Source organism: Triticum aestivum, chromosome 3A (genome assembly GCF_018294505.1).
Source record: "Triticum aestivum cultivar Chinese Spring chromosome 3A, IWGSC CS RefSeq v2.1, whole genome shotgun sequence".
Classification (NCBI taxonomy): domain Eukaryota; kingdom Viridiplantae; phylum Streptophyta; class Magnoliopsida; order Poales; family Poaceae; genus Triticum; species Triticum aestivum.
In genome coordinates, this window is record NC_057800.1 from 92271009 (window position 1) to 92284875 (window position 13867).

At 41.3% G+C, this 13867-nt stretch overlaps 1 protein-coding gene across 5 annotated transcripts; it reads left to right on the plus strand.

The window, feature by feature from the left end:
* The first annotated feature begins 8276 nt into the window (after positions 1–8276).
* LOC123060464 (uncharacterized) lies at positions 8277–13288 on the plus strand. Of its 5 annotated transcripts, none has more exons than XM_044483192.1 (14): positions 8277–8540; positions 9545–9963; positions 10047–10197; positions 10310–10522; positions 10681–10902; positions 11003–11095; positions 11168–11276; positions 11367–11704; positions 11778–11840; positions 11910–11999; positions 12082–12165; positions 12259–12369; positions 12671–12916; positions 13004–13288. In XM_044483192.1, the coding sequence occupies exons 8-14, from the start codon at positions 11492–11494 to the stop codon at positions 13022–13024; spliced, it is 828 nt and encodes a 275-aa protein (XP_044339127.1). In that variant the 5' UTR covers positions 8277–8540; positions 9545–9963; positions 10047–10197; positions 10310–10522; positions 10681–10902; positions 11003–11095; positions 11168–11276; positions 11367–11491; the 3' UTR covers positions 13025–13288. The 5 variants fall into 5 exon arrangements, with proteins under 5 accessions (XP_044339127.1, XP_044339130.1, XP_044339128.1 ...); XM_044483195.1 differs by having other exon boundaries at positions 11168–11209; XM_044483193.1 differs by having other exon boundaries at positions 10313–10522.
* Positions 13289–13867: the final 579 nt, after the last annotated feature.

Consider the following 13867-nt stretch of genomic DNA (forward strand, 5'->3'; position numbering starts at 1 on the left):
ACTAGAAAAACTAAAATCAACTGAATGCATAGATCACAAATACCTTGACACATAGGGCCCATGTGTCAACATGATAATACGTTCTTGTTTTGGTAAATAGTGTTTTCATTCTTTGGTAATATGGTATGAAAAAGAATACAGTTTGGTTGGTAAATACCAAACTATTTTCGGTCTGGTTGCAGTGAATATAAATTTAACTATATTTTTACACGAATTTTAGGATAACTCAACAACCATAAATGTGAAATGCAAACTTTAAAATGATCATATGAAATTAAGGAGTGGAATACCAACAGCGAACGAGAGCTTAAATTTGAAGATAGTTTTAAGAACCGGACTGGTGGTTCGAGTGGAGAAAAGGGAACCAAGGCCTTGTTCGGTTAAGGTGCATCGGTCCTATAGGTCTTTAGCACGACAAATTCCCAACTGTCTACTACAACAAGTTGTGCCCGACTCCGGCGAGGGAGGAGCGATGACAGCGGCACGCCTTGGGCTCGCTTTAGTGCTTGTAATCATCGCTAGATGGTCTATGAATCTAGGTGTAATTTTTATTATTTCTAGTGTCCATTGTACTGCCATGATTGAAGTTGAATAGATTTGACAGTTTCTCGCGAAAAAAAGATCAAGGGGAGCCACGCTTTCATAGAGAGAGAGAGATAAGGGCAAAAGCGAGAAGGAAGGGAATGTCACGCGACCAAGGCTACTTTGCTACTGTCTTTCTTGAACACCTCAACCTCTGCTGCTCTTCTTTGAGCGCCTCTGCTGTAGTGCGTCCCCATGGCTCCTCTGTTGTAGTGCGTCCCCATGGCTCCTCTACTACTGGCCATTGCATCAGCAGTTCAAATGCATATCATCAATAGTTAGGCACCCGATCTGAGCGGCAAGATGGCTAGCAACCAGCTGCAAGTGTAAGCAACAGGCACAACAGCTAGCACCTAGCTGCAAGTGCAAGCAACAGAAGTAACACGTGCAATGGTTGGTTCACAACAACAAAGAAAATATTGAATCAGGTTTTGACAGCAAACAAGCATCCCACATAAATTAAAACGCCAATTTCAAACAGACGTAAACTAAGTTTACAAGATGGTAAATCTGACATGATACTTCTTCGACAAAAGTGTATCTATTTCCAATGACAATGTCGTACATAAAGCTTAACTTTAGTAACAATTTTCTGAATTTTTCCAAGCTTCACGTTTGAAGAGCAAAAACTATGCAAACATATAAAAGCCCACTAAACGAACACATTGCTTCATCCAGAAGTTTAGAACAATCCTTGTAATCTTGACTTGCAATTTTTTCTGAAAAAGAAGATTCACTGAAGCGCATGAGAAAAAGTTCATAACAAATCAAAAAGAGTCAAGTTAAATTCAATGCATATAGGGATCCACAATGGCAGCATCTATGGAAAATAGGACGAGAAAATGAAAAGCAATAAAGAAAAAGAAAAATTGGGTTTATATGTTGAGTGAAAGACCTCATTCCTTCGAATTTTTTGAAGGGTGTAAGCTCAACCAACGATCTGCAAGAACATACAATGGTTATTAATGTCCTGCAAACTCAGCTTTGATTTTAGCTAAAACTACAATGTATATATAATCAAGAAAATGTTGCTTGAACAGAGAAATACCTTTATATGATGTACCATCACCGTTCTTCATCGATCAAAGAATTATCATTAGCATCCACAATTGTTCCCTCAATATCAGACCTTACCCAGTGTTGATCTTTCCTTTTCGCTTTAAACATATCCGTGAGGTGAGAAACATGGAATGGCTCAGCTTCTACGTCTCGTGTGCATTCATCATTTCCAGTGTCACATCTATCTCTAGGTAGTTTATTCTGCATCACCACTGACCAACCTGGGCTCAGTTCGTCTTCTAGGTAAAACACTTGATCGGCTTGGTTAGGCAAAATAAAAGGCTCATGCTCAATCTTGTCTCCTTTGTGCATCAAATGTGAGAAGTTAACAAGTGTGTAGCCATACTTGTCCTTCTTAATTCCTTTTTCAGAAATATCAACCCATTCACACTTAAATAAATCCACCGAAAATTGTCCAGAGTAGTTCAACTGAATAATATCAATTATCCTGCCATAGTAAGTCACATCACCTAAAACAGGGGTCGCATCACCTGGTGCATCATATGTAGATGTTTTGGCATGTACCACCACTCCACTATTTTGACTCACCCTGTCTAATCGGTTAGGCCTAAACCGATATCCTCTGGAGTTGTAAGCGCGGTACCTTTTTGCTGCATCTACTGGGCCACGTGCTAGCCATCTAATATCATTATTAATACTACCAATACCATTTTCCTTCTCCAATTTAATTATCTGTAGATTAAGAAGTTGTTAGTAAATGGCTTCAGTTGTACATACAAAGAATATGAAATACGGACTTACATGAGCTTTGAACCAGTCGTTGAACTTATCATGTTGGATGGACTCGACCATGTTTGAGACACCACGCTCGCTAGTGATCTCATCAGCGTGAGCTCTGCAAAGTAATTTTATAATTAGTTTTGAAGTCAGAGAAAGAGTTGTGAAAACATGTAAAAAAACTGATATTATTTAGAGGATTGACGTATTACCGAAGGAATGGGTTGACATCTGAGCAGTTGAACAACACATATCTATGTGCTTGGAATTTAGTCATCCCTCTAAGTACATAATTGCCAGGCTTTCCAAGTGGTTTTCCTACCGAAGGAAACAGAGTTGATCCTTGTTCAACATCAACCGCCTCATCGTCATCGTCATTCCTTGAAGGCCGATTATGCTTGGTGGCGAAACCATCAATATATCTTGAGCAAAACGTCATGCACTCGTCTGCAAGATGTGCTTCAGCGATAGATCCTTCTGGATGTGCTCTGTTACGCACATATGACTTCAGGACACAGAGATACCTGCATAAATAAAAAATGAAAAAAGAAGACAAAAAATGTAAATGAATGTAGTACTGTAATAATTAGAAAATATATATGTCTCATTTTTGACAAGATACCTTTCCAAAAACCACATTGAACGGTAGGCCACAGGGCCACCTATTTTTGCCTCTGTTGCTAGATGAAGAACCAAATGCACCATAACAGTAAAAAATCCGGGCGGAAATATCATCTCCATACGGCATAATGTTATCTTTATTCTTTGCTCTAACTTCTCAAGATCTCTCACATGAAGAACCTTTGCACTAACTTCTCTAAAATATGCACATAGATCAAACAAGACAGATGTGACATTATCTAGAAGTAAGCCTCTCAATGCAACAGGCTATAGTTGTTGCATCAGAATATGACAATCATGGCTTTTAAGGCCTGAAATTCTCCCTTCAGAAACATTTACACATCTTGAGATGTTCCTCGAATACCCATCTGGTACTCTTATATCATGAAGTACTTTGCAAAACTGCTGCTTCTGTTTCTTTGACAACGTATACGAAGCAGGAGGAGAAAATACTTGTCATTGTTTTTTTTGAGGATGTAGCTCTGGCCTGATTTTCATGTCCTGCAGGTCAAGTCGTGCCTTTAAATTATCCTTTGACTTGCCCTCTATTCCTAGAAGTGTCCCATATATATTTTCACATACATTCTTTTCAATGTGCATAATATCTAGATTGTGGCGGAGCAAATTGTAGTCCCAATAAGTCAAATGAGAGAAAAACCCGTTAACAAACTTCCAAGTTTTGGAATCATCGAAGTTCTTAATTGATTTTATCTTATCTAAAACTCCAACTTTAGAATAAAGAGTTGGTTCTGTTTTGTGTTCCTCCAATCCATCAAACAAGTCAGATTCATAGCGGAACTCATGGTCTGGGTGCAGAAATCGGCGATGTCCCATGAAACAGAACTTCCTCCCATGTTTCAAGCGTAAAGACCAAGTTTCATCACTACACGGGAAACAAACGGACTCAGAACTGGTGCTATGTCCTGAAGCAATTGCAAGCCCAGGGTAGTCACTCACAGTACACAACACAACCGCATAAAGTTGGAACGTCTCATCTCGAGATGCATCATATGTTAACATTCCAACTTCAAACAACTCAGCTAGTTCCTCATAAACTGGTTCCATGAATACATGGAAGTTCTTTCCAGGGTAACCTGGAATAATCAAAGTAAGCAGAAGAGAGGAGGCTTTCATGCATAACCATGGAGGAAGATTATAGGGCACTAAGACCACGGGCCAACAGCTATGTTTGGAACTCATCTTCCCAAATGGATTGAACCCATCAGCTCCTACTCCAAACCTCATGTTCCGGGGGTCTGACGCGATGTGTTTATACTTAGAATCAATGGCCTTCCAAGCCTCTGAATCAGCTATATGACGTGATGCTCCATCCTTTGTGCGCTCTTCGTCATGCCATCTTAAAGCTGTAGCTGTATCTTTGTGCATGAAAAGCCTCTTAAGCCTTGGCTTAATTGGAAAGTACCGTAACACCTTCCTTGGGATTGCCTTCCTTCTTTCCTTCTTAGTCAAATTAGTTTTATCTGGTATGTTCTTCCACCTTGAAGTTCCACACACTGAACAAAAATCATCACTCGCTTTCTCTTTCCTATAAAGCTGGCAGTTATTTTCACAAGAATGAATTCTCACATAACTAAGCCCAAGCTTTCCAACGATCTTCTTCGCCTCAGAAAATGTACTAGGTAAATTCTTACCATTAGGAATTGCTTTTTGCAGAACTGCTAGCAAATCATTTAAAGATTTATTGCTCCACTTGTTAGTGGCTTTTATGTGGAAGAGAATAACAACAAGAGAAAGGATGGATAGTTCACAGCCTGGCCATAAAGGTTGATCTGCATCTCTCAAAAGGTCATAGAAAGCTTGTGAATCAGGGTCTGGTCCTGGTTTAGACGTATTTTGGGCTCAGGTTCTATCATTGGAGATCCACAGAAAACATCTTCCACTAACTGACGCATATTAGATTTTGTTCCTTCAAACTGTGATCGTGACCTTCTGTTACTTCTCATGTGTGTTGGAGTTTCACCTTGTTTGCTAGGAGAGATGAATGATGTTGTTTCCCCATGGCAACCCCAAACAGTATATCCAGGTGAAAATCCGCTACAAACCAAGTGATCGTACATGTCCTCCCGCTTCTGTAACGATCCATTGACACATATGACGCATGGGCAACGGATCTTGGCATCAGAAATTTTCCCGATGTACGCAAAGTCAAGAAAACCAGCAACACCAGCCAAGTATTCCTCACTTGGTCTAGGAGAAAGCAATAGCTCCTTTATAAATTCTAAATCCATTGATACACTGTAACAAAAGGAAATGTAGTTACTGCGCATAGTGGCAAGGGACAAAACTAACATGAACATGTCTTCCTATAATTCCTTAAATAGACTTGGTTTGGTCTTTATTGCAACAACAGACATAGATGGGTCGGATGGTCTAGTAGTACTAGTTTACTTCTACAATGGTCCTATTTAGAACTTAAAAGAGAAGCACATCAGCAAGCCATGAAGCTGCCACTCTGAAACCTGATCTGACTCGGTCTCAAGACATTGGAGAAGCCGGTTCCATGTCCAGTTTTTTAAGCCATATTACTAATAGACACTCCAATCAATAGATAAACAAATCGTAATAAAATACAAAGTAACCAGCAACTACAAATATACATCAATTAGCAAGCACAAGATCCAGATATACGCAACTAGCAAACAGCAGCTGCAATCGGACAATCAAGACAATGTGAACAGCGGCATCATTTATGCTATACACTAACAATTTCTAGTTCTTTTCCCTAATATTTCTAATTCTAGTAGTTCACAAACTTCACAAGTTGACATATGACATAAAGATGCTTCTATTACCAGCGTCCTGGTCAGGAGCAGAGGGAGGCGTCGTCCTGGTCGGCTGGTCGTCCTGCCTGGAGTTCTGAGAGGAGGGAGACAACCAGAGGACGGCTGGAGTAGCTGGATTTTCGAGACCAGGCGGCGGCGATGGCGTCCCCTGGACGGCGGGGGCGCTGGACCAGCATGCAGCAGCGCTCGCGTGGTCGTACGGGGAGGCACCGACGTGTTGGTCCTGGGCTCCTTGTGGCGTGCGGCGGCGTCGCCGCACCGGGCAAGGGTGGCGGCGGAAGGGTGGTTGCGCCCTGTTGGAAGCGGCGGCGGAGGGGGGGGGTAGTGGATAGATTTCCACCAATTCACTTTTTTCTTTTGAGGAAACCTACCGTATTCACATGAAAAAAATCGTTTTGCAGCCAGAGAAAACGATGGGCTTTTTTTAGGAAGAACGATGGGCTTGAACACTTGGCGTCGTTTAATTCTCAAAAATAAAAAACTTGGCTCAACCGTTTTTTTATTGCCTGGACAGTCAATGGAGCTAAGCCAACTGCCTAGGTCATCGATTCTAGTTTTTACTAGTCCAACCGTAGGTCCGCGTCCTTCAAAAACCTATTGTCTAATGTAGACGCATCTCTACCAGATTCCGTAAATGAGGGCGTCCGCTATAATAATCGGGTCATCCACTATAAAAACCGTTGTTTTGCAGGGTCCTTCCTGTATCCCGACTCGAATAGATCCTCCGCCACCCCCGACCTCGATGCTCCTTCACCGACGCGCCTTCTCCGGCCGCCGCATTACACCATGGAGTGTGCCCCATCCATCCCAAGGTCGTGCCGGCTGTTTGTTCTATTCTTGAGACCGCGCCCCTCCTGCCATTGTCGCGCCTCACCGTGGTCGGGAAACTCCACACCGTCATGCCAGGGCAGCCGCGCCGTGGGCCGCCGTGTGTGTCGCTAAAGTCGTTCAGTAAGAAGGAGTGGATGGCGCACCTGGCGGCGCGTCCACTGGATGCTTGGCCTCACGCATTGGTCCTAGTCGAGGCGACCGGCGCGGCAGGCCACGAGCATTAGCTAGTTCTGGCGGCCGACGCTGCAGGCCAGGGAGCCGCAAGTCCATCGCTTAACGTCCTTGGAATGAGGAGAGTAGATTGATTTGATAGCCTCTCGGATATGTCCTTTCAACATCATTTGCGGTCGGTTGTCAGTCATAGCTTTCCCCCACACGACATAGATTCCATGGGCAGTCGTGTGGGATGACACGATCTTGGTCGAGGCGACCAATCAAGAGCAAGATCGGTCGGTCTAAATACAATAGTTTTATTTAAAGAACCATCAAGGTCGCTGGTTTCCTTCTCTAGTAGAACTGCAAGTATGCTCGGTTTTTTAAACCGTGCGTGCAGTTGGTATCCCTCTCCTTATTCTCTATCACCATGAAGGTGGAAGGAATGAGGAGGCTAGATTGATCTGTCAGCCTCTCGGATATGTCGTTACAACACCGCCGACGGTCGGTCGTAGTTGACGCATATCGTCGTCGCCAATTTCGTAGCACCACCCCATGCGCTCTCAACACCGGTCAAAAGTCGTCAGCCTCGCGGGTTACAACATGCTCTCGGGCTGATTGCAACTTATAGCATTGTCGGCCATAGCTTTCTCCCACACCGGTCATAGCTTCCATGGGTAGTCGTGTGGGGATGACATGATCTTGGTTGAGGCGACCGATTAGGAGTCATATCGGTCGATCGAGTTACAAAATGTTTTTCTTTAACCAACCATCGAGGTTGCAAGTTTTCTTTTTCTGATATGATTGCAAGTATGGTTGGTTTTTTGAACCGTGGTGTAGCTGGGATACCCTCCCCTTATGCTCTATCACCATGGATATGTCATTACAACACCGTCGACGGGTGGTGGCAGCTGACGCATGTCATCGTCGCCACTTTGTAGCACCACCACTTGTGCTCTCAGCATCGATCAAAAGTCGCCAGCCTCATTGGTCATAGCATGTTCCTGGACGGGTCGCAACTTCTACCATTGATGTTAGCCGTAGTTTTGTCCTACACCGGTCATAGCCTCCATTGGAAGGCGTGTGGGAATGATACGATCTTGGTCGAGACGATCGATCAGGAGCGGGATCTGCCAGCCGATCGCCGCTGTTAGAGCAAGAAACAATGTTATAGGTTATTTAGCACATGTTACGTAAATCAATTTTATAAAGCCATTACTATTTATCTATATCTAATTTCCCTTTCAATCAATAAAATAATAAATACAGTATACTCAAATTTTCCATGCCAAAAACATTTTTTGGAAAATTTATATTCCAAACAAATTAATATATGTAACAATGTTCCGGTTCTTCCAAAACAATTTCCCTCCTGTTCTCTTTGAAAAAAAAATATATCCAAATTTCCCTCCAGTTCTCGACCATGACGCTTACTTTTCCCTGCAATTACTTTCAGGCTTACTTTTCCCTCCAACTAACTAAAAAAGGCTAGATAAATTGGGTCTCAAACCCATCCACATCCAGCCCAGCCGCCCACTGTTCGGCGGCTACCTCGCCGCACTCCAACGCAGCGGCCGCCACCTGCAACCCCCCCACCCCCATCTCTCAACCCCGTAGGATCTGCCGCTTCCTCGACCTGCATCGGCGCTGCTTCCTCGATCTGCCCCAGCGCTGTTTGGATCGTTGCGGCGACGGTTTCATCGGTCTTCAGCTCCGCCACCTACATCCTGAAGGAGTACGATCTCGTGGCTGGTATGGATCTGAACGCCACCCTTCCCTGATCTGATTGCTACGAATTCTCTGAGGTATGCTAGGTGAAACACCACTGTAGTGATGCAGGGGCGGGGACAGGGAGAGGCCAGCAGGGGTTCCCCTGCCAATCGCTCGCTCCCTCAACAATTCGTAGCACAGTGTGTACTGTAGATGCCTAATGGCCGTGGCTAATTGCATAATTAGCCCATACGTAGACAAATAATTAAGCAATCACATATGTTGAAAAGCCCATAAACCATATAAGGTTGTGTCTGACTATAGTTTTGCGATGTGCCAATGCCTAATCCACTAATCAGGTCGATCCATTGATATACGTGCGTGTTCTACACTTCTGCTAGATCGATCCATTGACTATTGTTTAAATTTGATCAGACTTCCTGAGAAACTAGAAGCAAACGACGTGCTTTTCTGCGCCCGCTCCAAGCTTTTTAACATGTCTAGTTTGCAATCTGGGCACACGAAACAAATCTGGGCTCATTCGGCTCCTTTGTCATTTTCTTTGATGCCCTAAGACTATCATGATCAAACCCAACTCTGCCCTTCAATTCGATGCAGCCGATCTACTGTAACAGTTTCGCCTGCGTAAATTGAACCATTAGGATAAAAAATGACTGAAATTACGAACAGAGAAAATGCTTAAGATTTGCACCATCACCTGATGATCCTATGTACTTTCAATTTCCCTTCTGTTTAGGGAAGCAGTGAACATCATCAAGCCCTGTACACTTTTCAACTTAAACCTGTCCTTAATCCATATGTCGAGAGCGTTATATCTTAGTGTGGGTGTGGCTGGACCCATGGTCTTGTACCTCATCTCTCTGTTTTAAGTTATTATAAGCTGATAGTGTATTGACGTGCTACTGTGTACTTCTCTGCCCTCTCCATTCACATGTCTATTGGCAAATTAAATTATCCCTGTTATGTCATTAGTTAATTTGGCTTTACTTGTAATGATTTAATTGACATTTTTATATATAACTTAGGATGGCGACGGACATGTTGACCATATACCTGCACTATGAAGATACAAATCAGGAAGCCAAAATTTTACAAAGATCCATGATGAGACGTGATGTCTCGTATTACGACTTAATCTTGATGATCGAAGAAGTTGGCTTTCAGGCAATTGACTTTCTGTACTATGCGAAAAAAACCCGTCTAGGCAGCTCCTACTTAGTTCACATTTATGATGAAGGTCTTGTGATGAAAATGTTGTCCGACCCTGAGATTGTGAAAGCTGTCCATCTGTATGTGTCGAAGGAGAAGGCTGACGATCATATTGCTCCGCCTAGCAAGCAAACTGATGTTGCTCCATCTAACCATCCAAATGAGAGTGTTCTCTTACAGGACGGTGGTGTCTCTGCTGAAGGGGCAGGGCAACTTACTACGCAAGAGCCGCAAAGTATCCCTCTTGAACCATGCTTATTACATATCTGTATCTACTGTTGTAATTATTGGAATAAAAGATGTGTGGTTGTTCTACAGGACCACCACGTAGGTCAAAAAGGTTGAATGTGATTCAGGTTACGGACCAACGTGATGATGAAGATGGAGACTGTAACAATGGTGAGCAATTCCCACAAGGTCATGAAATCACAAGCATTGGTCGATGAAGAGGGTCAAGTTCACAATCAAGGTAACAACCTATTACATTTTGTGCTTCTATTAATTAACTTGTATATGCTTAGTATCGAAAGAATAATCGGCGGGCGTCATTTCATTAGTACTTTTCTTAATTAATCTTGTAGTAGACAAGGAAGTACGCAAGCGCAAGAGAACAAGCTTGCCAATTGTCTGGAACATGCCAAAGGGGCAGAGAATAGTTGTGAAATGCAATGAAGATAGCCAGCCTATAGGAGATGAAGGTGCAATCTTGGGGAAGTTTCTGGGCACGGTTGCTAGAAATGGAGGATTTTGCCCACTAAACCTAAATGATTGGCGTCATGTCAAAAAGAATAGTGGTGAGGAAACAATATTGCAGTGCGTACATGTACTTCGCAATTAACAAGAAAACAAAATATGTTATTTGCTACCCTTCTATTTATATCTAATTTGTCTACATGAGATGTAGTGTGGTATGCATGTCTATTTACATCCATTCATTATTTTGTACTTTCAGACAAAGTTTGTGTATCCTCGATCATGTGAAAAATGGATACTCAAATCAATTGGAAGAGACTGGAGGAAATTTAAGTCTAGTTTGAAAGATGCTTTCTTCAAACCCGCCATTGAAAAAAATCCAAACATCAAGCGAAAGGCTTTGTATAAGCTCTGTCCAGAAGATGTGGACGACGATCAATGGCGTGGGCTTGTTAAATATTGGAAGTCCAAAAAAGGAAGGGTAATGAATGTGATACTGTACTTTCCTATTTTGACATTTAAATGTGAGTTCTCGGGCTTATCTTAAAAGTTGCATTTACGATATGATTACATCATAACAGGCCCTTGCTAAGAAGAACATAATTAGTCGTTCCCTCGTGAAGGATTCACATAATGCTGGCACAAAGAGTTATGCTTGTTGGGGCGAAGACATGGTGAGTAATCTTGATTCCTGAAGTGTTGTCCTGTGTCTCTTTTGTCATATGGGTGTTGTTTCTGTTTTGTAGAGGCAAGCTGATCCTGAAAAGAAACGACCACACAGATCAAAGGTTTATTTAGCAACTCACAAGAAGAAGGACGATGCTGATGCTAAAAATAAAGATAGAAATAAGCGCCGTAGGCAATTAATATAGAAATTGTCTAATTGTTCTCCGGATCAAGTTATGGTTCAATCTAACTAGTGTATGCATGATTCATTTCTTATAGGATGATTGGAGAATCTAATAACCGAACGACCAGAGTTGGCACAAAATTTGAATGGAAGAGTCGCATGGGAAGGTGATGCCCTGCAGGAAGTGTTAGGGAAAGAAAAGATTGGACAAGTGCATGGCATGGGTTTGCTTCCAACTCCTAAGCAAGTCTACGGTCGGACGCCACGGTATCTAAAGAACATCAATATGACTACAACTGATGGATCACCATATGAAGTTGAACATGACGTTTGGGAGGTAATAGCAAAGATGAAGGAGCATATAAAAAAGCAAGACCAGATTATTAAAGATATGAATAACAAAGAAGGCTATGTCAATAATGGCATAGAAGAGGTAAAGGACTTCTTTATCCCACCCTTTGCATGCATTTCTATCAATAGTTTACTCAGATTTGTTAGTTCTGTAGGAAAACCTCCAATCAAATGATAATGGTATTTCTCGGTCACCAGTACTGCTTGGTAAAACAAAGGTAATGTTAATAAATGCCTACATCATTGCTTGTCACTTGAAACCTTCATATTAATATTTCAGTTTGCAGAGAATCCAGTGCAATGGACCCGTTGAGGCACGCTCATCTATGCAACATGACATTCCTGAGGATAATAATTTATCATGTTCGCATGAAAAGGTTATGCCTGTAGTTACTCTTACTCATGTGACAAAGAATATAAAATAATTGCTTGCTTACCATTGTTGTGTCATGGAACTAGGTTGGCGACCATGATGTCAACCAATTACAAATTCAACAAAATTCATCATCACCACAAGACCTTGTTATTGATTCTGTGCTAGAGGTAATTTTCGTGCCTTTTGAGTTTTGAAGTTGTAGCTTTCTGTAGCTTCAAGGTATGAATATCATTCCATCTAATATTATTGTATCTTGGTAGGTGAGGGAAATGAGGAATATTACGGGTGGATCTGTTTCAAGACCGAACCAGCAAAGGACTAGAACTGAACACCCACACCGCTCAAAAAAAAGGCGTTCTTCTTCCATCAAGGTAAAGATTCACCAAGTAGCATGGTTTACTGCACCCAAATTACCAACCCAAACCCTCATTATCATGTCTGCTTGAAAAATGGATTTTATTACAATTTTTGCTCAATCTGCTATATGCAAGTAAACGATAAATTTAACCAAGCATGAGCTTGCGAGGTGACCTTGGGCATTAGACTTCGTTGCCGGGTCCAGTTTATTTAGTTTCTTAGGGCACCTTAGTGGGTTGACATTAAAAAGATCTCATATTATTCATGCAAGTTATATTATCATGTCATAGAATTCTAATATTGATCATAATATAGGCTGCTTCCAAAGTAGTCTTAAAGACTTCAACATATCCCAACAAGCGGAATGTTGCGTATGGTACTATTGGGAGTACTGATCCAAGAACTAAGGCTGGTGGTATTGAGTTAGGTGCTGAATTTGCTCTTGTGCGCATAGACGAACCTATTCTTGATAATGAGGAGTTGGTAAGGGAAGTTTCTGATTGCAAGACAATTGGCGAGGCTTTCACTTCAGGATACTTAATTGCCTGGCCTTCAGCTTTTGTAAGTTACAATCTTCCCTTCCACATTCTGAAATCATATTTGTGTACATTTAATCACACATATCTAAGGTGCAATTTTCTTCTACAGATTCGAGAGAAGGATGGTTGATTTGCTGTTGAATTCTTGGATCAAGAAGCAAATAAAATCTGAAGATTTTAGCTACCAATAGTTGTAGTTTAAATTGATAGATTTAAAAGTGTAATATCATCCTGAAGATCTTTCTCTTTCATCGAATTGATGCAAATGCGACAGTGTAATATTCCCCATAGTTGTGTTTTTTATCCTCAAAATTATATGACTGGTATCTTTATTGTAATGCATATGTATCATACACTCTTCTATATTCGTAATAAATATCTTCGTACGAATTTCTGTATGTGTACTGCTTCAGTTTAAATATCATTTTGATATGCTGCCAAGCATAATAATAAAATGATTAACAATTTATGCAATTGCATTTATTTTATTAAATAAATTTATATTCCATAGAATGGGTATCCAATTTTCTGGTTACTAATAAAAAACAAATACATTAATTATGTTACCATATTGACATAGTAGTGTTACTGATGGTGTTACTATAGCTACAAAATTTGTTACTAGAGTAGTTGACAACTATAATTATAGTGTTACGATACATGGATATTATGTTACTAGTTGGGTTCCGGTGCTAAAAAAATGTGTTACCAGTTGTGTTACGATAGTTACATAAACATCCACCAATGTTCTACGTCTATCAAAATATGTTACTATCGGTGTTACTATAATTACAAAAGTGTGTTACCGGTGTGTTCGGTAACACATAACACACATGTTACTATAATGCAACTGTAACACATTTTTTAACATATGGTAACAATTATTATGTGTGACAGTTGACACCACTTAGTAACACGGTCTAATGGAACACATTTCAAACTGTGTTACTATATGACACAGTAACACACTTTT